General features: G+C 39.9%; 1 protein-coding gene across 3 annotated transcripts; it reads left to right on the top strand.

Moving 5' to 3' along the window:
• Nucleotides 1-297: 297 nt before the first annotated feature.
• ANKRD10 (ankyrin repeat domain 10) lies at nt 298-27605 on the top strand. 3 transcript variants are annotated; one of them, XM_088667568.1, is made up of 6 exons: nt 298-624; nt 7765-7917; nt 9656-9747; nt 21776-22011; nt 22781-22863; nt 25923-27605. In XM_088667568.1, exons 1-6 carry the CDS (start codon nt 424-426, stop codon nt 26409-26411), a joined length of 1254 nt encoding a protein of 417 aa, XP_088523694.1. In that variant the 5' UTR covers nt 298-423; the 3' UTR covers nt 26412-27605. The 3 variants fall into 3 exon arrangements, with proteins under 3 accessions (XP_088523694.1, XP_034970961.1, XP_034970962.1); XM_035115070.3 differs by having other exon boundaries at nt 22781-22876; nt 25954-27605; XM_035115071.3 differs by lacking the exon at nt 22781-22863 and having other exon boundaries at nt 25954-27605.
• Nucleotides 27606-27982: the final 377 nt, after the last annotated feature.

The following is a 27982-nucleotide window of genomic DNA, read 5'->3' as shown; positions in this document are numbered from 1 at the left end:
TAATAATAATAATAACTCAGAAGTGAGTCCAGCTAAACTTAACGGTGGTTCCCCTCTGGTAAACTCAAATGGAGGACAACGGGGCGAGGGGATGGAAGGAGCGAATCAGACGAATCGTACACAGAACCGAGGCGGCTGATATTAACAGCGCTTCTCCCGACGCCGCTCAGGCTTCCTCCCCTCAGCGTGCAGAAGGCCCACTAGCGCCACGCCGTCGGGGCCTGCCCAAAACGCCCGCCTCTCGTAGGGGGCGGAGCCCCTTCAGGCCCGCCTCGCTTCCTTTGTGTTCGCGGCTTCCACACAGCAGCGGCAGTCGGCGGGGCTGGAGCTGCGCTGTTTGCACGGCGGCTTCTACCTCGCCACCACCCGCCAGCTTTTGCCGGGCGCCTTCGGTTCTTCCGTGGCTCGAGCGCCGCCGCCGCCATGTCGCTGGGATCCGGACCGGAGGCGGGTTTCTCCAGCGAGGAGCTGCTGACCCTGCGCTTCCCTCTGCACCGCGCCTGCCGCGACGGGGACCTGCCGGCTTTGTGCTCCCTCTTGCAGAGCGCGCCCCGAGAGAACCTGGCAGCCGAGGACTCCTTCTACGGGTGGACGCCCATCCACTGGGCCGCGCATTTTGGAAAGGTATGGCGGGGGAGACACACACAGAGAGAGACCAGAGACAGGGGGACCGTTTCCTCAGGCGGCGCCAGGCCGTCGCGCGCGCGGGGCTGGAGTTCTACGGCTCGAGCTGCTGGCGAGGAGCAACGGCCGGTGGGCGCGCGCCGGCGCCATCTTAGAGCGCTTCTCCCGCCTTGTTCGCACCGGAGGGCGGGGAAGAGGAGGCGGTTGCCGCCATTCCGCCCGCGCGCGTGTCTTTGTTTAAGAATAATAAAATTATAATAAATTTAAACAAAAACCCTCGCATGCCGTTAACTTCCTCTCGGGGTGGTATTGCAGAGGAATAAGAAGGTGCCTTGGAAACGTTGGGAAGGGGGGAGTGGCGCGCGGCACTTGCTCGCGTTCAGTCAGCGCAGGCGAGGCGGCGCCGTTAGCCGGCCTGTGTGGGTTCTCCTCCCCCTTTTTTATTTTTAAATAATGAGCCGAGAGCGATGAATTAGCAGATCCCGGCGGCGAGCAGCATTAGCCCCGTTACTCGGCGACCTCTGAGCGGCCTCGCACAAACCTCGTAGGCGGCAGCCTCGGCAGTGTGAAGCGTTATCCCCGGCCTTTTGCCTCAGCCGGCGCTTTGCGAAACTGGCTCTCCAGCCGTATATTTAACCTTGGGGGGGGGGGTCCGTAGGATCGTGGAGTTGGAAGAGAACCCCCCCAAACACGGTCATCTAGTCCAACCCCCTCCCTGCAATGCAGGAGCCTCAGCTGTGGCTTCGAATACAGTACTTATTATTTATTGAATGTATATACCGCCCTACACTCGGAGGTGGGCGGTTCACAGAACAAAATCAAAATATAAAACCACAACATACATATAGTCAAAATAAAAATAACAAACCAACAACCCCGCCCCCCAAACCCCCACATTTTAAAAGAGAATATGAAGCATTGAGAGATTTAGTAAGGCATGAACTCTCTGTACCTAAGGGAACGCCTAAGAACAACACTCTTAAGTCCATTGCTACATAATGGACTTCACCTTATCTTGCTGTCAAGGGGACACAGATGCCTCTCCCCCCCCCCCGCAGGCATTCCCATCAGCATTGTAAGTTACTAGTGAAAACCTACAACGGATGGGGAGTATTCCTGTTTAGGATGGTCTCTCTGTGAATCTTGCATCTTCACATTTGGTTGCTTCAGCCACTTTCCTCCCATCTTGATTCCGATAATGTAAGTAAGCCAGGAAAGCATAAAAGTATTTGTGGTTCTTTGATTATTGATATACAACTTCCGGTTTTTATTGTCGCAAGTCTTCCCTTGATGCTGCTGTACTACAGTTCCCATCATTTCTAACCTTGGCCTTGCTGGCTGAAGCTGATAGGAGTTGGAATCCAGCATCATCTGAAGGGCCACAGGTGGTTCCCCACCTATATGTCATACTTGTCCAGTATTTATTTGTGCATGGTCTTTGGCTGCTATGCAGAGCTGTGGTGTTTGCCCTACTACAACAGAGTAATAGTGGCAACCTTCTTTCCATATTCTTCCCCTTTCCATCAAATGTTGGGTTGCAAATTCCTCCCCTGTTGAATCAAATTCAGAAGAGGAGAGGGCTCCTGCGTCTTGGGATAATTGTGTAGAAGAGATCTCAGCAAGTTCTACATAACTATTAAAGGAGCACTGCCATCGTCCACATCTGGCCACCCGAATTCTGAATCACAGTTGACCTCCTTCCTCTCTTAGCTACCCTGTTTCTCCTATTTTAAGACGTAGTCATAAAATAAGCCATAGCAGGATTTTTAAGCATTCAGTAATAATAATATAATAATAATAATAATTTATTATTTATACCCCGCCCATCTGGCCGGGTTCCCCCAGCCACTCTGGGCGGCTCCATATAAGCCATACCCCGAAAATAAGACATAGTGATAGGCACAGCAGCAATGCCGGCCACGGCAGGAGGAGGAAAAATATAAGACATCCCCTGAAAATAAGACATAGTGTGTTTTGTTGAGGAAAAATAAATATAAGACGGTGTCTTATTTTCGGAGAAACACAGTAGAGAAAACAGAACTACACCCACTGCTAGATTCCACTTCTGCCTGCTTTCCATTGGTTATCCTTTGTGCTACACATGGGATTGGGTAGATGTGTTCTTGAGTTCATTGTAAAAACCTAATCTCACCTTTCCGCTTTGGTTTGCCACTTGTTATTAAAAACTCTGTCAGCCACCTGTTTGTGATGTTCAAGCTCTTGAACACCTACGCAGTTTGCTCTGACACTGATGTATTTGTTATAGCATCAAAGTTGTTCAGTCCTAGAAGAAAGGGAGTGTTCTGACTGCAACCAGTCCTCTGCCTATGTTTGGCAACAATAAATCTTACAGAGAAATGATCCTCTGATAGTGGACGAAGATTAAAGTAATCAGGACTCTTTGATATGTTGTACACTGGTTTTCTTAGCAGTATCAGCTTTTTCTATGGTTCTGATACATTTTTCTGTAGATCCCTACTGTTAGTAGAATTTAGTTGGATGCAACCAGAAGAATAGGCAATGGTTAAAAATAAAATTCCTTTGTGAGTGTAAGCAAGTACAAACAACTTTATAAACTGACACAGCATGCCAAGTTCCTGCTCCTAAATTATTGCAGCTTCTGTTTCCTTTCTCCCACTCTTGTAATGTTTCTTTTTCCTCATCTCTCATTTTGTCATCCTCTAGTGTTTGCCAAGAAGATGAAACCCTAGGATATTATTAGGCGCCAGGCAAAAACATTCATCTTCTCCTAGGCCATATTGAAATAATGTATGGTCTTTTAAACTGGGGTGGGGGAGAGAGAGAGAGAGAGAGTTTTTGTTTGTTGCTGTTACATATTTTTGTGTTTTTGTATTGTAAACTGCCCTATCATCCTCAGATAAAGGATAGTATAAGAAGTAATAGCAAATAAATAAATAAGAGGAAATAAACAGTATGTAGTGCTTTTAGCCTAATTACTCCCTGTGTAAGACATTTCTTTGTGATCTTATTGGAAACATGTTAACAGCACTAACTGGCAACAATTATCAGTTTGTGTTCCAAAGCAAAGTATGTGTTTACTAAATTACTTTCTCCCAAAGTAGGGTGGGTGAAAATAGATTTTAATAGGGCTTATTATAATACTGCAATTGAAACCCCTTCTGCACCAGGCAGGGATGGGTTGGACTGGGTAGTGGAGTCCCTCAGCCAGGCCTTCCAGCCTCTGCCTGTGAAGTGACACTGCCATCATTCTAGTGGCATGGAGTTCCCATTTCTGCCTGTAGAACACGAAGGCAGGTGGAAGTGCCACCAGTGGAATATCCAATATCTGTTGGATCTGAAGCCAGCCCCCACTACCATCACATTATAGCATGGGTCAGCAAATTAAGGCCCAGGGGCCGGATCCGGCCTACGGACAGTCTGGGAATCGCCGTGGGAATTCTGATCATTCGGACTGTGCCATCCCCCACACACACACCGTGGCAGTGCCTCCTCCCTCCCTCCTCCTGGCTTCTCCCCGCCCTGCCTAGAGGAAGAAGGGGGTTGGCCTTTGTTTTTTTTTTTTTAAACATACTTTTTATTAATTTTACAAACTGCAAAAAAAAAAAAACGGTACATACATAAACATCTTTTCCACCTCCTTCCCACCCACCCACATGGATCCTCCCCTGCCACAGAAGTATCCCATGTAGGTGAACAGTCAGAGATGGTCCATTTTATGCTTGGATTTCTGTCCTCCTCCCCCTCCCCTGACCCCAAAGCCCCCCCCTGCCACCAGGGAGCTCCAGCAAACCAGGGCAGTACGCAGGAGGACATCCATCCAACCATCTATTGTCATACCAAAAAAAGAAAAAAATTGAAATAGGAAAAAAGAGAAAAAAGAAAGAGCAAAAAAAGAGAAAAAGAACAGTACAAAACAGAAAAAATATTTCTTACATTCATAATTGTAAAACCATATTTTGTGGGCTTCCCCCCCCCTTCCCCGGTTTTCATCCCCTTTTTATCATCTTTAACAGTTTCTTACTTTATAAAAATACACCTTTAAATCTTATACAACTTATAAATCAATTGTTATCATTTTCACCTAATGTTCAAATCACTGAAAAATTAAACTCCCATTTTATCTTCCCGTGCCTAATTTTTACTCCCTCTATAAGCCTCCATATTTTCACATTTTTCCAAAATCCATTCACTTTTAAAACTATAACTATTCTCAATTTAACCTTACATCCCCGATTACCGGCTCCACCCCCCCAATCCAGCAAATTCCATAATCAGCAGACCAGTTATAAACCTGTTAATCCATCCTTATAATCACAACATCACTTTCCCTTCACCCCACCCCCTGTTTACAGTCTTTTGCCATCCAGGCCACCATACAAGACCCCTGAATTTCTTCTCTTCTCTGCATATTTTTTCCTTCTTCCCTGTGGGTGTTCTGGAGTTCCAATAATACCAATCGTGCCCCCCTCAAATGCAGGGCACTCCATCCAACTTTTTGTAGAGTAAAGTCATCATTTTTTTCGTGGTGTGCTTCATTTTGTGTTGAATCATCACAGTCCTCATCTTCATCTTTTTCTTCCAAATCACAGTCACCATCATTGTCATTCTCACATTCATCTTTTTCAGTTTCAAAAGCTTCATCTTCTAGAAAATCATATTCTGCCATCACCATCTGAAATTGTTGCTGTAACTCTTGCCGTTTTTTCTCCTCTTGACATAGTTCTATTCTTGTTTCCTACATTAAGGTCAAAACAGACCGCTGGAACTCAGGGGAACACTTTTTTGTTGACATACCGGTAGTTCAATCCTGCCAAGGTCAAAACTTGTCACGTGGGGTGGAATATGATCACAGTTTATTTTCTCGACTCCATTTTAACAAGCTGGCTGCATTCTTCAAGTCTTATTGACAATAAAGTTCGAACTCACATTTCACAAACATTTAAACCAAAAAAGAATTTCCACAAAGTTCAGAAATACAATGAAATAAAAATTGACTTATAAATCCTGATCAACTCACTGGGTTGTCTGGGCTGCCGGCTCCCGAGGAAAAGAAAGGTTTTTCTTAGTCTTTACCTCTTGCTGCAGGGCACTCACAATCACAGTCTCTCTCCCCTTTCACCCTGCATTTAGGGGAGATTCTCTTTGATGCCTTTGAGGGATCCTTTTAAGTTAAGATCTTCTGTTTACGGCTTCGGGTTTCTGTTTACTGTCTCTTATGTTACCATGGGGGGGGTGGCTTCCTCTTTTCCCCCTCTCTCCCAAATCCAAATTGCCTTAATTTAAATTCCAAACAATCCAAATTACTCACAGTCTATTCATTTGCTAATTATTCTTGGAAGAATTGGCCGCCTCCACTTCCCAGACTCACAGCTTCGCGCTCTCAGAGCAGCAGTGTCAGCCTGTCCGCCGCGGTTCACCTCCTCGCTCTCGGGGGCTTAAACAAAGCCGATCCGGGGAGGAGAGAGCCCGCTTTTGGCGCCGCCAGGCAAAATCCGTCCCCAAAAAGCTCGATTTGGGGCTTTTAAGGAGGTTTTGCTTCGCTGGAGCAATTCCCTCCACCTCTGAAGCGCCGAGGTCCGCTCCGCTGATCGGACCCCCGTCTGAGCAAAGATGGCGCGGTCAACCGGAAGCCTCGGGGGTTGGCCTTTGTTGAGCCGCAATTGGCTGAGCGCCACTTTAGGGCCAGCCTTTTCACGTCACTCATCGTCCCAGCCCCTGCCGCTCGCAAGGCACAGGTAAGCAGCCACCAGGGCTCGTCTGGTGCTGTGGAGAAGGGAGGGGAGAGTCAGTGGGGGATATAGTCAGGCCCCCTGCAAGGTCTGAGGGACAGTGGACCGGCCCCCTGCCGAAAAAGTTTGCTGACTCCTGCATTATAGCATTGAGCCCAATGCAGGCCCAATTGCTGTGTCAGCTGTAGGCTATCGGGAGGTGCAGTGGCATTTTGTTGCAGGTTCTACTTCTAAATACTGTATATTTATATATATATAAATGAAAACTAGTGGCCATGTCTGTTAGTATCCACATTTCACTGAAACCGCTTGACCGATTGTGTACCGGTATATTTTGTACCAGAGACTCAGTGGCGGAGCTTCATGCTCCGTCACCGGGGACGGAGAGCAAGCGGGGGCAGTGCTGGCACGCGTTCTGGGGGAGTGGCGTGTGTTCGGGGGTGAAGCGCCCAGCGCGGGCGGTGGTCAGCTGCAATGGCGCCCTCGGGATCGCGCTGCCCGGGACGGGGCGCCCCCATCGCCCCTCCCTTCCTAGAATTGGCCAGCTCAAATTATTGTTTAGAATGTCTTTTATTACCCCATAACACACCTGATGTCATATGTGGTGTTGGATGAGGGGCAGGTGCAAATGTGGCTCCCAGTGCACAAGTGAGAGACTTAAAGTGTGTTCCTGATTGGCAGTGACAGCAAGGCTCCCTTGCCAAAGTGTAGCCACCTCATTGGCAGTGAGAGCAACCCAGCTGGAATCAGCTGTGCTATTGAGTCTCTCACCTAAGCACATACCAGCTGGCAGATGCTCACTTCTAGCTTCCTGGAATCTGCTGCACTGCTAACTTCCACATGATGAATTCAATAATACAGCCAAGTGGAGCTGGAACTGAGCACTGGCAGTTGGTAGGTGCTCAGTTCAAGTTCAATTTTTCTGCAGAAGTCAGCTGCAGATAGCCCTGCTCAGCTCTTTGAAGTGCTGCCATCACCTGATGATGTGCTGTTCAGTGTGTCGCCCCCCCCCAAAAAAAACCCTGTCACATTTGGCCCACAAGGGGTATGGGGAATAAGGATCTGTCTTACCAGACAGATCTAGCTCCCCACCCCTGGCCCTAGGGGAATTTCAACAGCATTAAAACTAACATACAAATCATAATCAAACACACAAACAATATATGGTAAATTTCATAAATATGTACAATAGTCTGATTTCACATGCAAAGTTATAGTAAGTTATATATTTTGTTATGTTCTTGTAATGACAAACCATGGCTTATTTTTATATCTGAGAAGCTTTATGGTGAACAGGAATTGGCCACAGATTCTTTTAACTGTTTGTGTGATATCAGGTTAATACAATGAGCTGTTTATATGACACAAGGTTAATAAAGTGATGTGTATAATTAAACGTGCTTTTTCTGTTCTTTGTTTCTTTCTAAAGCTGGACTGTTTAATGCAGTTAGTGAGAGCGGGAGCTACTGTTAATGCCTGTACAACGCGTTTTGCCCAAACACCAGCCCATATTGCTGCTTTTGGAGGACATCCTCAGTGCCTCATCTGGTTAATTCAATCAGGAGCCAACATAAACAAACAGGTATCGATTTGGGGGGTTTTCTCTAATCTTATGCTGTAATTGTCAAACTACTGTACACTCATAAGATTTTCTGGTTTGTGACTCATGTTATTTGAATATATCCTTGAGAGTGGTACAGTGGAACCTTGGTTTATGAACACCTTGGTTTATGAATTTTTGGTTTACGAACGCTGCGAACCCATCTGGAACAAATTAATTCACTTTCCATTACTTTCAATGGGAAAGTTTGCTTCAGTTTATGAACAGACTTCCGGAACCAATTACACCCATGCTTCGGGTTAAGTACGCTTCAGGTTGAGTACTCTGCGGACCCGTCTGGAACGGATTAATCCACTTTCCATTATTTTCAATGGGAAAATTCGCTTCAGTTTATGAACGCTTCAGTTTAAGTACTCCGCGGACCGTCTGGAACAGATTAATCCACTTTCCATTACTTTCAGTGGGAAAGTTCGCTTCAGTTTATGAACAGACTTCCGGAACCAATTACACTCATAAACCGAGGTACCACTGTATTTCAGTATTCTGGATAGGCTGTCTCTGTAGATTTGCTCCTGCTTGAATGACCTTTTCAGAAGGTGATGCTGGGGATCATTGCGGCACTGGCCCATGGTTGTCATTTCCTGTGCCATTCAGTACCGGCATCAAATGGTTAGGACATGTTATCTGGTGAGGGCTGAGGTTTCATCAATCTGCAGATGACACCAAGCTACCGTGTTTCTCATATTATAAGACATGTCTTATATTTATTTTTTCCTCAAAAAAACACACTATGGCTTATTTTCAAGGGATGTCTTATTTTTTTCTTCCTTCTCCTGCTGTGGCCGGCATTGCTGCTGCACCTATCACTATGTCTTATTTTCGGGGTATGTCTTATATTCCTTGAATGCTTAAAAATCCTGCTATGGCTTATTTTATGCGTATGTCTTAAAATATGAGAAACAGGGTATACACACCCTTTTACATCATATCCATGTGACACAGTGGTGTTGTAAACTACTATAGTCCATGGTTATGGACTGGATGAGGGCTGAAATGGAGACTCCGTTTAGACAAGATAACAATATTGTGAATGGGCAATATTCACATGATCTTCAACTTGTTTCGGATGGGGTTTCACTTCCTCTAAAGCAGTGATGGCCAAACTTGGCCCTCCAGCTGTTTTGGGATACAACTCCCACCATCCCACCCAGTGGTCAGGGATGATGGGAATTGTAGTCCCAAAACAGCTGGTGGGCCAAGTTTGGCCATCACTGCTCTAAAGGATCAGGTTTGTAGCTTGGGGGTGCTCCAGCTTCCTCACTTTTGAGGTACAAGGTATAGGTGACCCCAGTGAGTTGAAGTGTTTTTTATCCTCTTCATTTGACGTACCAACTGTGGTGCTGTCAAGACAAGAGATAGATGGAAATTTTAGCTTGTCCAAAATAAGTGGTCAGAAGTTGATGCTTCAAGACACCTGGAACTCTTTGAGCAGTAGTTTTATTGTTTCAAATATATACTGCTTTTCAGGTATAAAAAATAGTCACCATAGGCTGTATCAGCTGTGGTATGATGATACGTAGCTGGAAGTCTACATGACTCATGTTCTACCTGCCTCTGGTCAAATATTTGCACATCTGTCCTATAGTACAGTCCAAGTTGCTTTGCTAATCTGTCATTACCCATTTTTTGTCTTCGGTCCAAGAATTCTTATTTTAACCTATACATATTTGGTATTAATCTGCTATATATTTTCCCCCAGGATTATGTTGGTGAAACTCCTATTCACAAAGCAGCCCGGTCTGGTAGTATGGAGTCCATAAGTGCCCTTGTGGCTCACGGAGCTCAAATAGAGTAAGTAAGGTTTGGAGATATTTTGAGTAGTTGTGTGTCTAGTTAACTAACATAGAGCAGTAAACTCAGGTATTAACTGAGAAAAGCAGAACAACAGGCAACTAATCGAGATGATTTCAATTAGACATGTTGAATTATGCTAAGTATTGTACCTTTAACATGTCTTGTAACTTTATACATTTTACAGTGCAATCCTATACACATTTACTCAGAAGTAAGTTCCACTGTGTTCAGTGGCCTTTTACTCCCATGCAGGTGTGCATAGCATTGCAGCCAAAAATGAAATCAATGTCTGTCATCTATGAAAGAGTGCATTTTTAAGTTAACACTATTAATTGCACTTTGTAGAATAAGCTATTAAGTATTTAAGAGTCTATAGCTATATTTAAAAATGACAGACCAATTAGTTATTTGTTAGAATAGAATTTTAGGTACTGTATGCACATTAGTAGGATTGGTAGTGTTTCGTAGTAAGTTCTGTTCTTGCACTTTTAACTTTTTCTTTAAAGGTACTGTGTTCTTCAAAACATTCAGAAAATCTCACAAACAATGGCAACATACCGCATGGACAAATTGGATGCACTATTCCCTAGAACTGTTGAGTATAAGCTGTATGGCTTATAATATAAATGACATTAGCTTTTTCTCTTACAGCTAGTTTTAGTATTTAAATAGTACTTTGTATCTTAATCTGAAGTATAAACTTTCCTTTGAGTTTAGTGCAATAAAAGTTCACTGCTTGTTTAACCCTTTGGTTTCCATTTAATAAATCGGCTAATACTGAAACTCAGTAGAGAGATACCTTAAATCCTCTTACACATTTTATAAAGTTATTCAACACAATGGTCTTGCTCAAAAAGTGTATATATCTCATAGGTCTTCCATTGAATTATTCTAATAAAATCTTTAGACCTGTCCAAAATCTTTGGTCTTACCTGAAACTTGGTAAGTTTTCTCTCCCCACCCCCCACCCTGTGTATACCCTTTATAAAGACATGAAATATTATACTGAAGTTTTCAAATGCGGATGCCTGAATAGAGCCACATCTCAATTGGAGGACAAAATTTTATCTTAAATAGCAAATCTGACAATAAAAAATGGAAATATCAGAAAGATATAGAACTTGCTGTGCAAGATAAGTTGTTTGAAGTAATGATTGGGGAAAGTAAAATAAGACTTTGTGTCCTATATAAAGCAAAATTATTGTATTTTGTAAGAACTGTGTTTCAGAATATAGTTGCTGTTAAATAGTTATATTTGCTGTACTTTCAGACATTACATATCAAGCAGAGCACTTACTAGCACTCATTGTTCATGCCAACTTAATACGTTTAGCTTTTCTCTGGCTTTTTCCTGTTAGTTTCTCCATTAGGCCCACAATCTTGACCCCATAGAATTATAGAATTGTAGAGGTGGAAGGGACCCCAAGGGTCACCTAGTCCAACCCTCTGCAATGCAGGAATTTCAACACTCGGTCCCCAGTCATCAAATCATCAGTGATTTGTGATAAAGTGCAATAGGCAAGTAACTTTTGAGTATGCGCAAAGTGTCTGTTCTTACCAATGATTGATTTAAAAAGTAGATTTCTAACACAAGCTTAGTTTCCCTTCTTCCTTTCTGTGCTATTTTAGTTTCGGAACACGATAAATCCTCAACAGATAAGTCATCAGACTCAACTGCTGTAAGGTTACTCAGATTAATTTTAAAAAATTATTCCAGGCTCCATAATTCTATCCCCTTTTGTCACAAAATAGATGTTAATTTTGTCTGGGTTTTGACCATTAGAAACCCCTTAATACAAAGCACCTTGAGTTTCCTACATGCTGGGTTATATATGTATACACCTGCTCATCTCAGGGAACAGTTCTTTAGAACAATGGTGTTTGGTAACAACCAGTTTTGTGTTAGGCAAGCATGGAAACAGATGGAATTAAATTGTTTCAATAATGTGATATCTGAAAGTACTAAAACTTCCAAATATGCAAAGCAACCATTTTTTAATCAAACATTTATTTCATGCCTACTGTCATAATAATAAATTTACTGATCTACCCGCGAACATTTCAATTTGCTTTTGATGTAGCAGTAGTAATGCAAACTATTTGTATAGTATCATAAATATGCCAGGCATTACGTAACCAAGGCATATAAGGGGCTATACATAGGCGGGTGGTTGGAAAAACTGATGAGCACTACTAGAACGATATGAGAGTTTCAGTTCTCGGTTCTAGTTTTCAGATCTTGATGTTGAAAATAAAGATGTTCTCATTAGTTACTGCAAGGTAATTGGCAATATAGGTATCCGCTTTGAAAACTGAAGTTTAAGAGGTGGTCACATTGCACAGGATAATAAGTGAGTTTTTTTAAAATATAAATATAACACTTTAAATGTGTTAAGATTTAATCTCCATACTTTTTTGTCTTGCCTAACTTTGTTCTGATCACAAATATTCAGTAATGCTATTGAAAATAGCTTTTGCAATGTGTAAATCGTATTATGATACTGTATATCAGTAGAATCCCTCCACTGAATTTGACCTTGGTTTTCTCTGGAGCTTAGTTTTAACCATATCTAAAATATTGACATTTTAAGAAAAGATTGGACAAAATGCATTTCTAGTATTTTCATATAACTTAGTTTGCATAGGCAGATATATTAATCTGTCATTTTGGAAACATGGATTAAAAAAATAGAATACAGTAATGCACATCCACCCTTAGGTGTGAAATGAACACATACCCAAGGCTTCATTGTGTTTTTCATGGTGAGAAATCTTGTAATGTTAAATTCACATTACAGTAACATTTCATCATTGAAATACTGTTTTAAAGCATGAATATTTTGCTTGCTTTAGCATTTTTATGTTTTACTAATAACATTTTTGCCAGTTTAATTGGGAATGGAAAGCTCTTAGTCTGAAATTTTTAATCAATTCCTATTTTAAAAAAAATAAAAACCGCCTAGCAATTCTGAAATAAGGGGATTAAAATAAGAAAGTGTTGCTTTCCATAATGCTGAAGTTAGATCCCTTGAGTTGTGTATATTTAATAGACAGCAATGTTAAATGTACCCCAGTGGAAAATATTTTGATGTGTTTGTTGGATTTTACCTTCTCATTTTAGCTGGAGCATATTCTGTGCACTCTATACCCAACAGATATAAACATGGTTGCTCCTTTAACTTTGGTTCAGTGTGCAGGGACACGAGAAGAAGGGACGCAGGTGGTCCTAATGTCCTCATATCAGTAAAAGGTTTGAGGTGTAACTTTTTAATGTGGATACATAATAGTGACTTGATTTGAGAACTGCATAATGACAAATATTTGTGCATTTTACATATTTAATCTTGTACCAGCACATGTACAATTTTGGTGCCATGTTTTCTTTTGCCTTTCTAGTGTAACATTCAGTGAAAGTCAATAAAAATAGTTTTTTAAATCTACATTTTTATAAGATAGCTGAAGTATGTATCTAGGTAAATGAGTGTGTGTAGTATTAAACAGAAGAACTCTTATCACTTTCCTGCAGTCTCTGTCAAGGTTCTTACATCTTGTATTTCTTCTAGAAATGAAAGATGGTATATAAATTCTTTTAGTTATAACTACAATATATCTTCTGTTCATCACATCTTCAAGTACTTCAAGGTAATTGAATGATTGTTTCATCTATATAGACTACTTCAGAGCTACAGCAGTTCAGTTGAGCTGGATTATAAATTTCTGATGAAGGACTATTGGAATTACAAGTTTTCCTTTGTGAACAGCTCTTTAGGTTTTAGCACAAAGATGCTAGAGATGAGACAGGATGAATTGGCTCGACTCTTGGGTATCCCAGGGAGGAAGAAGAAGCACCCTAACCTGCGTGCATATATATATGACAACAGGTTCCCATAGTCTCACAGGGGAATCCAAAGGGGTCTCGCAGAACAGGAATCCAAGGGGAGAGTACCCCAACCCACAATTTCTACCTAATGCCAAAGCACACCTGTACTCATGAAAAGCAACCAACTTGCATCTATATATAAAACCTGCAGATACGTAATTGTAACAGTATAAATTGTGTTATACAAATAAGATTTAAGATTTTTTTTTCTACACAGAATTCTAGAGTCATGAATGTAGTACCTTTCATTGAAAAGTTCATGTGTTCACAACTAGTTGGAGTGGGCTTTGCCAACCACAAGATTGAGTCCAAGACTAAATAGGAATCGCTGTGGTCTGCAAAATACTGCTGGCTCATTACAGTTCTTTTGCTATAAAGCTGACTAACAAGTTTCATTTATATAGAGCTATTAAATAGAAGGCAGAAATGTGCACTATTTTTCCATTACAAGTGAAGATTTAGGACCATAAATAGATTCAGGGTCCCCAAAAGAGGAGAGGTAATGGAATATGTTTGCACAAGGTAGACATACCCAAAATAATTTTTGGGCATTCTGTTCTACTAGCTTACCTGATTTGCTTCTATGACCTTAGCAGGATTAAACCAGCTTCAATTTACATCTTTTTAATCTACATTTATAAACTGAACTCAGTTTTTGTGACAAATTCAAGAAACATTGTTAGGCCTAGTGTTAGCAAAGTAATTAGCACAAAAGTTACACTTCCCCTTTTTGGTGGATGTGAATTACATCAGCTGTCAGGAGTGAGCCCGAAACAAGGTCTACTCAGAGGAGCCATGCCTAATGAGCACAGCAGCTCTTCTCAGTAGGTGAAGCAGTTGTGCCCCCCCCTTCCCAAACTGTCTAAGGCTCCTCTACCAGGTCCATCCCAAACAATCTGAGACTGCGGGCACACTCTTTTCTTCTTCATACCTTTCCTGATCTTGGGAGACCGGGGGAAGGGCTGGCACAGCAGGAGGGAGAGGCACTCTGGCTTCTTCACCAGCCCAACTCATCTATGGTTCTTGGCTTCCCTCCTCCCCTGCTTCTGATTCTGAGCTTCTCTGCAACAAACTTTCTCTGGTCACTAAACCCTGTTAGCTTTTCAGCTTCTGACACCACCACCTCCCAGTCTTCTCCCTCTGAACACTCATCATCATCCCACCACCAATCCCTGGACTTAAGTCTTCTTCACTTGGGGGTTCCCTAGCTGGTGCATTCCACCATTCCTCTGTGTTCACCCATAGAATCCATGATTTCAATTCTCTTCCTCAATGTATCAGCTTTTGTATTGGTTTGTAGGGAAGATAAGCATATGCAGCCAGTTTTCATCATTCTGCTTATCAGAGGCTGGTTCTGTAAGCACCCACAATATATATTTTCTTGGGGCTTCTGTGGAATCCAAGCCATTCTTTATTTTCCCAATTATATCTTCACTTTACATATGATTTTATGAAGTCTCAAGGTTGTCTTCTGTCTCTACATGCAAAGCACGAATACACTATACCTGCAAGTTGTAATAATATTTTGGTAGGAAGATTAGAAATGTTTGTAATTTTTCCTCTTGTTTGGTATGTAAAAGTAGACGTGAGCAGTGTTGTTACTTAACCTCCAGTTCCATAGACAACATTTAATGCAGAAAGGCAGTGTCTTATTAATTTTTTTTTTCAAAGTACACATTCCAGCGCAGTGTAAAAGGCAACCTGTTAAATTTTTGCCTGGATATTAGGGTTTTTTTTAATAGAAATTGCATTTTAGCTACTACAGAGCCTAGGGCTTGCCGATCAGAAGGTCGCCGGTTCAAATCCCCATGAGGGGGTGAGCTCCCATTGCTTGGTCCCTGCTCCTGCCAACCTAGCAGTTCGAAAGCACGTCAAACTGCAAGTAGATAAATAGGTACCTCTCCGGCGGGAAGGTAAACGGCGTTTCTGTGTGCTGCTCTGGTTTGCCAGAAGTGGCTTTGTCATGCTGGCCACATGACCTGGAAGCTGTACACCGGCTCCCTCAGCCAATAAAGCGAGATGAGCGCCGCAACCCCAGAGTCGTCCATGACTGGACCCTAATGGTCAGGGGTACCTTTACCTTTACCTAACTTGGTTATTTAAAGCTTGCTAGCTAGTAAGAGAAGGATAGCTCTTGGATCCAAAATGCACAGTAGCTTTTAAAAAGAGTAAATGCAACATTCAGGGTCATCTTCCGTATTTTCATTTCAGACTATTTGTAAATGACGTTTTACAAATCCAGAATGCTTCAAAATAATTCCCAATTAAGGGGACTGGATTGAACAGCATCTTGCTTTACATAATGTAAGGCTTCTTGTTTCTGTAGTCACTTTGTCAAGATTTAACAGTGCTTGTGTTTTGGCTATGTTTGATATTGCCACCTGAAAAAACTATTGATTTGTCTCATTTAATACACTCCTTGGATGTTTCTTCATCATATCGAAGTACTGTAAGTACTTGTAAAATCCCACAAGAAAGGGTAACACTTAGGTTACACAGAAAGTGCAAACTTGCAAAATATTAAATTATAGCTGATTCAGGGTAACATACCAGTGGGCCAAAAGGCCATCTTTTTTACTTTGTGGGAACCTGAGCATGTCAATTCTTGTCAGCTCCGTGATTTCCGTTATATTATAGGAGAGTGGCAGACTAAAAGAATTGGGAATCTCTTTCCCCTTTTGTACAGGAGTAGTTAAAAACGCATATACAACGGGTTCAGGAATATTGGAATTGGAGGAAAATACATTTATTAGGACTAGTCAATGTTACTTTACACAGCTTTGTGCTCCCTTTCTCACTGAATGTTTTTTTAAAGTGGGGAAATGCTTTTCTTAAGAAAACAGTTTAAAATTCTGCCTGCAGTCTTATTTCAGCTTTATGGCGACAGTGTAGGAAACTTCTGAAGGCTCTTAGACTACGATATGTTAGAAGAAGGAAGCAGGGAGAATATAGTGGTGAGCAGTTCACCATATCTGCGTATTCGATATCAAAACTTGAAGATCTTTGTAAAGCAAAGTACGGAAGCAAAGAAGAAATATAATAATCCTCATGCTGACAAAATGTAGATAAGTTTTTTAATGTGAAATGAAAGCATGGCACCATAATTATGTATGTATGCAGTACATTTCTGCAGCAACTCTTTAGTGAAGTTTTCCCCAATTGGTCTCATGTTATCCGTTCGCCACAATTTCAAGATCATTTTGTTGTACTTTCTATTTTTGGATGCCAAAGGGTTAAAACTTTCAGTTTAGCTTCTTTATCTTATTATTATTATTATTTATTTAATGCTTTAACGGTCTTAGGCTGGGGTCTGAGGAGCCTGTGGAAAAAAAAAACTTGTTCACTTCTGCAGTGCTGTAGCAAGAGTTTTATTCTTTAATCCCATGTATTAGCTACCTTTTTTGTGTAGGCATAGTTGGTAATTCTCTTTACATGCAATTTACCAAAATTTAAAGTAACGGAAGCCATGAATTGACAATTTGTTTCTAGTACATATCATGTTTACATTTCAGAGAACTGACAGAATTACAATGGGCTTCAGGATGAAAATCCGTGCTTGAGAGTCCGTGCTTGAGTCAGGCGCACTGTCTCATTGTTAAGGTGGTCACATGATGATGGCTTAATAATTATGTGCTACTGCACTTTATGTATGTTAATATAACTTTTAATCTTAATGTTGCCTGCAAATATGTGATCCCTTATGATGTAAGTTTCCTGTTTTATGCACCATTGCCCGTTTTTTTTTAAATCAAAGAGAAGATTCTGAAACTATAAAAACTACACATGTCAATGTTTTACAGCTACGTAATTCGAATTGAATTGATTTTTTCAAGTAATCCTAGAAAGGGGGAGCATTCCATATAGAAACTGCTGAAACTGCCACAGGTGCTTCTCCGAAAACCTTACAGTTGTGGCATTGAATGTTCAGTATCGCTTCCTTTCTGCACACAAGGCATACTGTTGAGGTATTTGTTGCGGTGATTGGTTTTAATGCTAATCTAGGAATTCAGATATAGCATATATAGATTTGCATGCTTTTGCTTACCCTAATTACAGTTTTATATATAAAAAAATGCAAACTAACAATATATTAAGTTTGACTATTTTTAAATGGGCATATTACATTAAGAATTGAGGTTTTATTTTCTTAAGATTGTCTCATGGCATTAATGAAGAAACATTTTAAGCTACAGATAAAGTGGCAATCACCTCAACTTAGGGTTTTTTAAATTTAGACCTTTTTAACCCCCCTTTTTAGAGTTTTAAGTAGACCTATGTTTTGTTCAAAGTATGTGACATTATAAGTGGATGATACATTCAGGATGCGAGCGGTATTCAACTCCCCTTTCCCTCCCCTCCACCCAATCGGCCAGATGCAAAATTGCAAGGAAGAAAAGACTAGGGGCAAGTTTCCTTTTGTCAACTCAGAAAATTAACTCAGTAGACCCCCTATCACATTTGTATGTTTATAAGCCTCCTAGGGATACTTTTTGGAAATTTGAATCATCCCTCAATTATTGTAATTAGCAAGGTGATTAAAAAATTTAGGTTGATGCTCTTAAGTGTTTGCTCTCTGTATTCCCCCCCCCCCCATTAAATCAGTTCATCCTGTTGGAATTATCTTGAAAAATCGATTATCTGACCACATGTATAGGATGGACTACCCTTTTCCTTAGGTCACATTATTGAAAAGAAGCAGTAGTTATATATATCTGACAGAGAGCAATCTCCTGGCACTTTAGATTCCTGCAGTGAAAGTTAACTTTGCATTTAGGATAAGGTTGAAATTCCTATTGTAGTCAATGAATATCTACTTGATGACTGATCAATTGGAGTCTGATATGCCCATGAATCTTTATGGCAAGATTGCAATATATTTATACTAAAAGATTGTATGCTGCATCACTGCCATCCTTTAATAGTTGGTTTATAATATTACAACAGTCTCAAATGAATCATGGCCCTAGAATGGATGTCATGGTGACATAGCTAAATGGAAACTCAAAACAAGAAGAGTGAAATCCACAGATGAGAAGACTCCTTGTCAAGACTAATCAGTAGTAATGAAGATTCTGGAAGCAGCACATTGCCCAAGAGGAAAATGGATGAGACAAAGGGGGAGAAATCTACTATGAATGTTACCCTTAGTACTACAAACAAAGGTATACATGTACATCACTGTTAAAGGTCAGAAGATAAAGAATTTAACTCAGATGAAGTTTAATCATGTATGATATAAATGTACATTCAGATACTTCACGCCAAAAGCATTTGGATTACTAATTTTGTTCACACTGACCCTTTGCATTTGGAAGGACACAGTTCTTGCCCCTCCCCCCACCTCTGAACTTTAGTATTGCTGTTTTTATCTCAGTAAACTCTGAAATATGTCCTATGCAGCCCTAGATTAAAGAGATCTTCTATTCCCACCATCTAAGATTATAGGTTACAGGTCTGGTGGTGGTGTTTTTTGTTTTTGTTTTTTTAAAGCATATAACCATCTCTGATTGCAGCAGCAGCAACGGAAGTTAACATCAGCAGGACAAGTCTTAACTTCTGTGCTTGTTTGCAATCTAACTTGTCACTCTTTGTATATTGTCTTTGCAGACTTGCACTATTTCATGAGGGGTAGAAGGGCCATCTAGGTGCAACATTTCAATAGGGCTTGATTTCTGTTTTTCTGACTTCAATTCTATTTCACGAATTATTCTTGATGAATAAAACCTTTGTGCTCTTGCTCAAGTATCTTCCTTTCCGGTTTAAAGCTCAAATTAGTTCCAGAGTTATGTATTACTACCAGTTACGATTTGTTTCACGTAAAAAAACATATTGAGGGAAGCTAACCAGGTGTATCATAGCATTGAAATGAGGATGATAGCAAAAAGGGAATCATTTTGCAGGACCATTTTTCAAAAATGAACAGGAAGACTCTGGACCTTGACTTTTTTTCTGTAACACAAAGTTATGTATTTTAGTAGGTCTCAAGGCCTGCTACAAGTTAATGAATGATCTAGATTTTTTGCACTAGCAGGCTAATCTGTATACTAGTGATCAAGTTCACAATACAGTGTGGGCGTCTTTGCTTTTTTGTTAAGGGCCAAGATTTTAGATCAAACCAATCACTCTTTTAACATGCAGAATTCCCTTATATTCATATTCCTATTTTCTTTGGGTAGGTTTGAAATAATAAAAACTGCCTTAATTCTTGGTAGAGGGGCAAATAAACTTCTGTGCTATTCTGTTCTTGAATATCCTCTTGCTGATTCTTGCAGCTGCCTTTCTCAGAATTCCCAAATACCAGTACTATTAAGCTTATTGCTTTCATCAGATACCGTACTACTTCCTTAATAGAAAACATGAAAGTCTCTAGGTGTTTATAAGAAAAGGAAGCTTTGAGAAAGTCTTAATTAGATCTCACACATATCCCCCTTTAAATTTAGTGGCTTTGGTGAATAGAAAAATAGAACAGCTTTCTTTTGAAAAACATACGCAATTCTCTTCTTTTTCCTTTGTTCCTGTTATTCCAAGCTTTAGCATGTGCTAGTGCGGGCCCTGGGTTAGCTTTTATTTGCCACTCTGAATGGGTGACATTTTGCTTTATAAAATGTCCTTCACAAAATTGTACACTCCTCTTCTTTTTTTGCAGGGAAATTCCCTAAGGTTGAATCATTAAGATTTAATATCCTTATTAATCTTCTCTCTTAAAAACTATGAGTTTCCACTTTATTGATTCTATCTTCCCGCCATTTATTTGCTTCATATTTGGAGCTTTTAATACAGCTTTAAAAGATGCATGGAGGCTTGGGGACTGAAGTAGAAAGTCAGACCCAAGGCTATGTCTTGTTGCCATTTTGGCAGTTTGCTGCCTCCTGGTTATCCGTAATGTGGTGACAATAATCTAACACTGCCCCTCCATTCACAGTTTTGTGTGTAATAGGTGATTGGGACTCTGAGCCCTCTTTCTTCCACCCAGTGGCCCAAGTAACTCTCAGGCCTAGGAAGGAGTGGAGCTGCCAAGTGCTTTTAGGGGAGGTGTGCCCAAGCAGTTCCATTGGAAGTCAGGACTGGAGAGAGCAAGTGGAGTGAGGAAAGTAGATTCTATTGAACCCTATGCCAACCCTCATCTATGTTCAGATAGCTTGCCCCATTTGTTAAAAAAACTTTTTTGTTATTCAGTCGCACACTAGATTGTTTAGCGTCGAAATACATGCTATATGCTGAATTAACTTCATCTAGCAGATAAGCTACATTCTTACACTGAAATCTTGTTTCATTGGTCCATCTACCTATTCACAGATAATTAGCTACATAGCTAAAAAGAAGCTCATGCATCATTACAATTATTCTTCCAGGACTTCCTAGTGAATATTTCATTGCTAGTCTTTTGTGCTATTTTGTACGTTACTACTTGATTGTCCTTTAGAGTATGTGTGTGACAGACAGAAACTATGTAAATATTTTTATCGTCAAGGCAAATCATGAATTCCTCAACTTAAACTGCATCTGTCTTACCATCTTTCAGTTTTAGAAGTTCAAATAAAACTCTTCTGTTCCCATGATCATGGGCTAAAATAGTGAATAATACATTACTTATGATGTCACAAATTTTGAAATAAGCTGTGAGCTTAATAAAAAACACAATAGCAAAATAAAGCAATATATGTGGATATATATGTAAAAGAATTTATTGCACATGCATACCTAGTTTTTATGATTAGAAAGAACGGCGATGTATTTTTGTGGTGTTAGATTTTAGAATGCCATGGACAACTATTCTATAACAATTTTCTTGAGTTTATTTTGTTCAGATAATTCATTTTATCAAATTAATTAGTATAAGACGAATTAAGTCTGAAGTTTGTGTAAGTGTTCAGATACTTCAGACCATAGGCAAGAAATTTTAGCCTTTTCAGACATTTAAATAGGAAGCTTTTACTTTGTGTCACATGATACTTAATTGTACTGCTTCCCAAACTTTGTTTAGAATACAGATATGTACTAAGGGATTAGTTACATAATATACCATTTGATAATTTAAAACCCTTAATGGGAATTTGCAAAATTTTCATCACCTTAGTAGAATCAGCAGCAACCACCAGGTTATATTTATTATGGGGTATAATTCAATATATTTGTATTGTGCAGCTTGAGAAATGCCAGTGGCCTGACAGCAGCAGATCTTGCACATACCCAGGGCTTCCAGGAATGTGCTCAGTTGCTCTTGAACCTCCAGAACTGCCCGCTGAACCATTTCTATAGCAATGGCACTTTAAACGGGGCCCATCAGAATACTAGCCCCAGTCTCTTCGGTAGAGGCATAAGTCGAAAACGATCCTTTGAAGATATGAACAGTGTTGGAATGAAGAAAGCGAGGACTGAAGGTGAGCCATTGGGTTTCTGTCACTGGCTGGAAAGTGGTTTGAATGCAGAGGCCCAATTCAGCCCTAATGGAAAACCAGGGTAGTTCTTTGCGGTCTCTGTGCACTCACACATCTTTTTCAACTACTCAGTACATACTGCTCTTGGCTTAAAAAAAAAGTTTGGAGGTGGCAGCTCTACAGTCACAAGAGATTGCTGTATGAACAATGGAACCTCCTGGTTTCCTCCAGTTCCCCCATTTGCCCTCAAATCTAGTTGGGGAACCTCAAGCAGATGGGGCATATGGGGGAAGGAGAGGAAACAAGCCCCTTTTACCAGTGCAACCCCAGTGTTGCAGCAACAGACACAACCCCAAATCTCCTCTGTCTACAGAAGAACTCTTATTTTCCCGCATCCTTCTCTCCTACCTTAAAAACATAAAACCAAATGCTGTGCATGCTCCATGATACAGTTGCTGTAGACCGCAGTCTCCTGTGCCATGTGGTCCACTGTTGTGTAAAGAAACTTGTATGAACTTGGAACTATTTTCAACCATGCCAATGAAACTGTCTCAAAATGTTCCTGTCCAGTTTACTTTTCCCTTTGAGTTATATGCTATCTACAGTTGTTAAAGATACGGTTTCGTCCAGTAGACTTGCTGAAGTCAGTGGGGTGTTCATTAATTTGAAGGGGCTGGTCTGAGTAGGCCTAGCATTAAATACCACCCATAAAATGTTACTGTAGTTAAATTAAGAAATATTCACCAGTTTAAATCATTTTTTTCCTAAACAGGTCAGAGTTTTGGTGGTCTGATATCTGTGATAAATGGAGGAACTGAAGATGATGCTGACAATATGCATGTTGATAGAGAATTTCCTGCTATATCAGGTGGGAGTGGACAGTTTCCTGTTAACCACAACAGCATTCAAATGGTTGAAGATACCATGCAGAAGAGTGGTTCTGTTGGACCCAAAGAGATTGACATATACACAGTTTCTGCAATGCAGACTCCTTGTCGTTGCAAGAATCAGTATGCATATTATCTCTAACTTAATCTTACTGCACATGTCCCAAAGCCTTAAAACTTATTTGCGTTGCTAAAATACCTTTATAAGATTTTTTAAAAAATAGCAAAATTATCAGTTTTGTAGAAGATGTAAGATATGAGGGAAGATGTTGATGACAGATCCAGATAGATGATCCCATGATTGTTCCTGTGTAGAGATCTGCATGCCTTGGGCCTTGATCAGAGGTGATCCTACTTGCTTCTTGGAAGAATATTCAGCATTTGATTAATGCAGCAATTATTTATTGTAATTAAAAAGGTAAAGCTGCACTGCCTTAGTAATCATCTGATCAGTGTATAGGATTGTAAATTTAACTTGGCAAATGCTACTAGTTTTGCTTCGTAGGTAGCCTGAGTGCATTAAAACAATGGGATGGGTCCTGGGGCAAGCATGTTTCATGAGTCCTGCTCATGACAGTACCCTGAAAGTGTCCCACTGAGTGTCGGGGGGCCCTCCTGAATGTGGTGCAGAGGGGAGTGGAATCCCAAAACGTAGTCCCTCTATCTGGTTTTCAGATTTTACTTGGAGGGGCATACCACAGCCTGTCACATTTAGCAGGGTCCCCTATCCCTTGGAACATAGGGGGGGGGCTATTAAAGCTGCCAGAGTGGACTGAGGGATCCAACCTGATATCTATGTCTTGGTTGTATTGTTAGTATTCAACTAAATTGATAGTCAATGGATGCTTCGGGACTTTAGTTACTATTTGCAACCCATGAAGAATATCCTATTCATACTCCTTTGTTGGAAGTCCAGTCATTAGTCACTCTTCCAATTTCAAGGGCTGCTGGAAATGCATGAAAGTGCATCTCTTCTCCTAAGGGCTTCCTCAGTCACTTCAGTGGAGAAAGCTGCCGAATGCATGCAAAGAGCATACAATGTGCAGAGCTGCTTCAGCTTCCACTGAGATGAATGGAGATGACTGCGCACACTGTTCTCTAAATCGAGTATGTTTTTCATGCTCCACACAGCTTTCTGGATCAGCCCAAATCTGTTAAACCTCAGACTGGTGGTAGTTCTACATTTTAAATGACTTATTGATGCACTTTTGCATGTGTTAACGTGCACATTTGTTCTGGAGAGAATATTTCTCATCTCTGGTGTATAGGAACATAAAGTGGATTGGGTTATAGTCATTGCTGTATAAAATGGAAGGGGGCAGAATCTAATGACCCTTGATACTACTTTTTAAATAGAAAACTAATTGTAACTCTTCACATTGTGTTGTCCCAGTAAATTCAACACAAGTGTTTATATTGTCATTAGAAACATGCCTACATGAACCTTACACAAACTTTAATGAGGCAGTTTTTGTTGAGTAAGGCGGTTAAGTAACAACTTGAGTTGTTTCCATTATAATTGAATTAATGGATGGTGCTCAGTGTTGCGTGAACAGATTTCCCCTTGCTGTCCTCTCCATCCCACAAACTGTTTGAGTGTCCCCCAACTCTAAAGCAAATTTGGATGGCTGCAGGGAAAGGAGAGGAAGGGAAAGTTCATTGTATGAGCATTTCTGCTAGCTGAGTCACAACTGGATAGTGCCCAACGATTTTGCACGGTATCTAATACAGTCCCCCCACATCTGCTGTAGAGAACTGGAGAATCACAAAAAAATCTTCCTCCATTCTGCTAACAGATGGTGCCCTCTTTTAAACTTACTGATACAAAATACTGGTATGCCAAATTATTTCCCCTTTGGGGAATGATTTTTTTGGGGGGGGGGTTAATATTGTTAAAACATGGCATTTTGCCAAAACAAGGCTGAAATTGAGCTATGAGGCAAAAACACCTTCATTTTTTCGTGAACTTCTGCATGTACCCAAAGATCATCCCTCGAATCCATGTAAAATACTGACTTGTCAAACATAGAAATGCCTTTTTTTTTTTACATGTAAGGGAATATTTTACCTTGGTGATTTAATTTATTTTTTCCAAATTGATATTTTTATGTCCTGCTGCTTCTAGTCCCATTATATAGAAACTTCTACTTTAAAAAATATATAAATATATATAACTAATGAGATAATAATGTTTACAGAAAACTATTATTTTGCACTAACGAGTAATGAGAAAAGAGACCATTGGCTTGTTGCGAAAAATTTTTAAAACACCAGATCTCTACATTTTGTGGTGGCCATTCATGGCGTTTTTGCAGCTAGATTGTACCGACTCTTGAAATTCCACTCTAAGGAAGAACATAGATTCATTCTGTGTCCAATATTAAATATAAAATTGATATAAAATAAGTTCTGATCTTATGACATGTTGCATAATCATTCTTGCATTTGCATAAGGCTTTTTATATGCCTGCTTTACTGTGTGCTCATCTGAAATTTAATAAAGCAGAGTTAATTAATATTGGCGTAACCTTTAATGCTTTGAAATTCCAGTCTACTCACACGTTTGGTTTGTATTTCATTGTAGGGAGTTTTATATTCTAGTTAAGAAGTACATCTGACCATTTCTTTCTCCGATTGTCCAAAATATTGCTTGCAGTTTTGTATGACCCCTTTCATAACTGTTAGAAATGCACTTATATACAACCTCTATGCATCTTCACTTAAAAATAAATTCTATTGTCTTCAATGGAGCTTCTTTCAAATAAGTGCATGTGTAGGATTGTGATCTTAACCGATTAACATTTTGAGCATAGTTTACCTGGAGCAGCAGTATGTAAACTTTAATTACACCTTGTACAGAAATTTTGTTTATAAAATGTTTTACCAGACACCTCTGTTTCTAAGGTGTATTAGTAAAAAATAATTGCCTAAAGCATGAGACTACTGGGTTTGGTTTGACCTTAATTTGGAAATCTTTTAATAAAACTTCAGTAAAATGGGAGATAACTTTTATTTTGATCAAGTCAACTTGTGGTGACTGGTCTATTTCTTGATGCAGATATGAATTGCAGTAACTCCATATTGAAAGCATTGACAAATGGACATATCGTCAATGAACATTTGGACTTCACTTCCCCAGCCCAGCTCAATGGAATGAGTGCCAGGCACGAAGAATGCCTAACATTGATAGCATCTAATGCACTAGCCTCTGCTAATAAACATACAGTCAATGTGGGCAATAGTGTTGAGGAACCAGAGAAGGTTGTAAACGGCTCTTCAGAAATGTGTGGCTCTTTGCATCTGAATGGAAGCCCAAGTAGCCTTGTGTCAAGCAGGCCATCATGGGTGGATGATCTCGGAGATACATTGCACTACGGACATTACCATGGTTTTGGGGACACTGCTGAAAGTATTCCTGAACTTAACAGCGTTGTTGAACATTCCAATTCTGTTAAAGTTGCACAGAAATATGATAATACTGTCTTGGGTACAATGTATCTCTATCACGGTTCCTAAAGTTGTCAATACCACATTTTGTGGGTGTCGGAACATATTTTGGAAAAAATACTACTAAGCAATGTAATTTGCCTGGGGGGGCAGTATAATCTGAAGGATGCAGCAAGTAACAGTTTTTACACATTGTTTAAGAGAATTTGACACTTGATAGCCTTATGCTTCTGGGTTTGCATGCACAGAATCCATTAGTTATACGAATAGGTGCTTTTTCAATGGAATGTTTGGTCTTTTTTATGACGAGTTCTAGTTTTGTACTTTTTTTCCTACGCTTATAAACACTGTACTTTAGAACTTTTGTTTTTCTCTTTAATTAAGCTCTTTTAAAACAAAATTTTGTGGCAAGAATCTCATTTTTGATATTAGGAAAGTAAAAATTCTCTGATTTAAGATATTTCTGTTGAGACTATGGTAAGCAATATCAGTGCCAGCTAAGACTATGCAAGGAGAGGGTGGTGACAGTAAAAGCATTTGACGCAATCTATTTCCGCGCTTCTCAAAAGGAGTGGCTTTTCTTTTAATAAGTTAATAAATGAACTACTAATAAATGCAGTAAGTAGTGGTTGTATAGTTCTTGATACGTTTTGTTTCATAGTTATATTTGGGTTGCTGCTTTTTAAAAAAAATGGGTTAGGTTTTTGTATTATAAAGTTCACAAAACTGTTTCCTAGTATACAACTGAAAGCAGAAATGGGGCACTTTTTGCTTTTGCTTTGCTGCAGATATGCATGCTATTTTACCATAGCTCACAGAATTGCATGATGGCACCTTTTTACTATGTATGTGAATTATTAAAAAAAAACTGTTACTCGTTGAAATGTTGTCTGGTCAATATATTTCAGCTTCATGTTTTGTTACTCGTCTAACATGAATATATTTCCTTTTTTTAAGAGGAAAAACACATTGCTTTAAAATGTTACATATTTCCAGCCTGATGTAGGGGCTGTGTTGTTGTTTTTTAAGCCAAATTCAATGGAAATGCATTGTTTGAAGAGTGAATAGATGTATATGCAGAATATGTAAACGTGCACTGCGAAAGCTTTGTAATATTACTTTTGTGATTTTGGGTAAAATTGATGGATGAAGAAGGTGTTGAACTAAAAGCAAACTCTGTGCTTAACTTGTGTTTGTATTTTTTCGTTTCTAAAGGGACCTTTACAAATTGGAATTTAAAATAAACAAGCAAACTCCATCTTGCATTTTAGTTTAGTGTTTTTGTGCAGCAGTATCTGTCTTACGCCTGTCATTTGGCTGCCAGAGCGTTTCAATATGCAGTGACATTAAGTGAACAGTATACCGTGTTTCTCCGAAAATAAGCCATATCCCGAAAATAAGCCATAGTGATAGGCAGTTTAACCTTGTAGGTTAAACTGTACCATACTTAATTTTAAAAAATTAGACATCCCCTGAAAATAAGCCACTGTGTGTTTTTTTGAGGAAAAATAAATATAAGACGGTGTCTTTGGAGAAACACGGTATTAGAATTTTGCCAGATGTTGCTAGAGGGCATTACTAATACGGGTGTAGCCTCCTATTGGAAGGATGAGGCAGATAGCAGTTTTGGGGTTTTTTTT

Source organism: Zootoca vivipara, chromosome 4 (genome assembly GCF_965207765.1).
Source record: "Zootoca vivipara chromosome 4, rZooViv2.hap1.1, whole genome shotgun sequence".
Taxonomy (NCBI): Eukaryota; Metazoa; Chordata; class Lepidosauria; order Squamata; family Lacertidae; genus Zootoca; species Zootoca vivipara.
This window is presented reverse-complemented; position numbering and strand designations above follow the sequence as displayed.

What these genes read in the sequence shown, in the direction of transcription:
- ANKRD10 (XM_088667568.1), top strand. Translation starts at nt 424, where the DNA reads ATGTCGCTGGGATCCGGACCGGAGGCGGGTTTCTCCAGCGAGGAGCTG. An exon ending in GCTCACGGAGCTCAAATAGA is followed by an intron (nt 9,748 to 21,775) that starts GTAAGTAAGGTT and finishes TGTATTGTGCAG; the next exon opens with CTTGAGAAATGCCAGTGGCC. An exon ending in TGCATGTTGATAGAGAATTT is followed by an intron (nt 22,864 to 25,922) that starts CCTGCTATATCA and finishes TGATCAAGTCAA; the next exon opens with CTTGTGGTGACTGGTCTATT.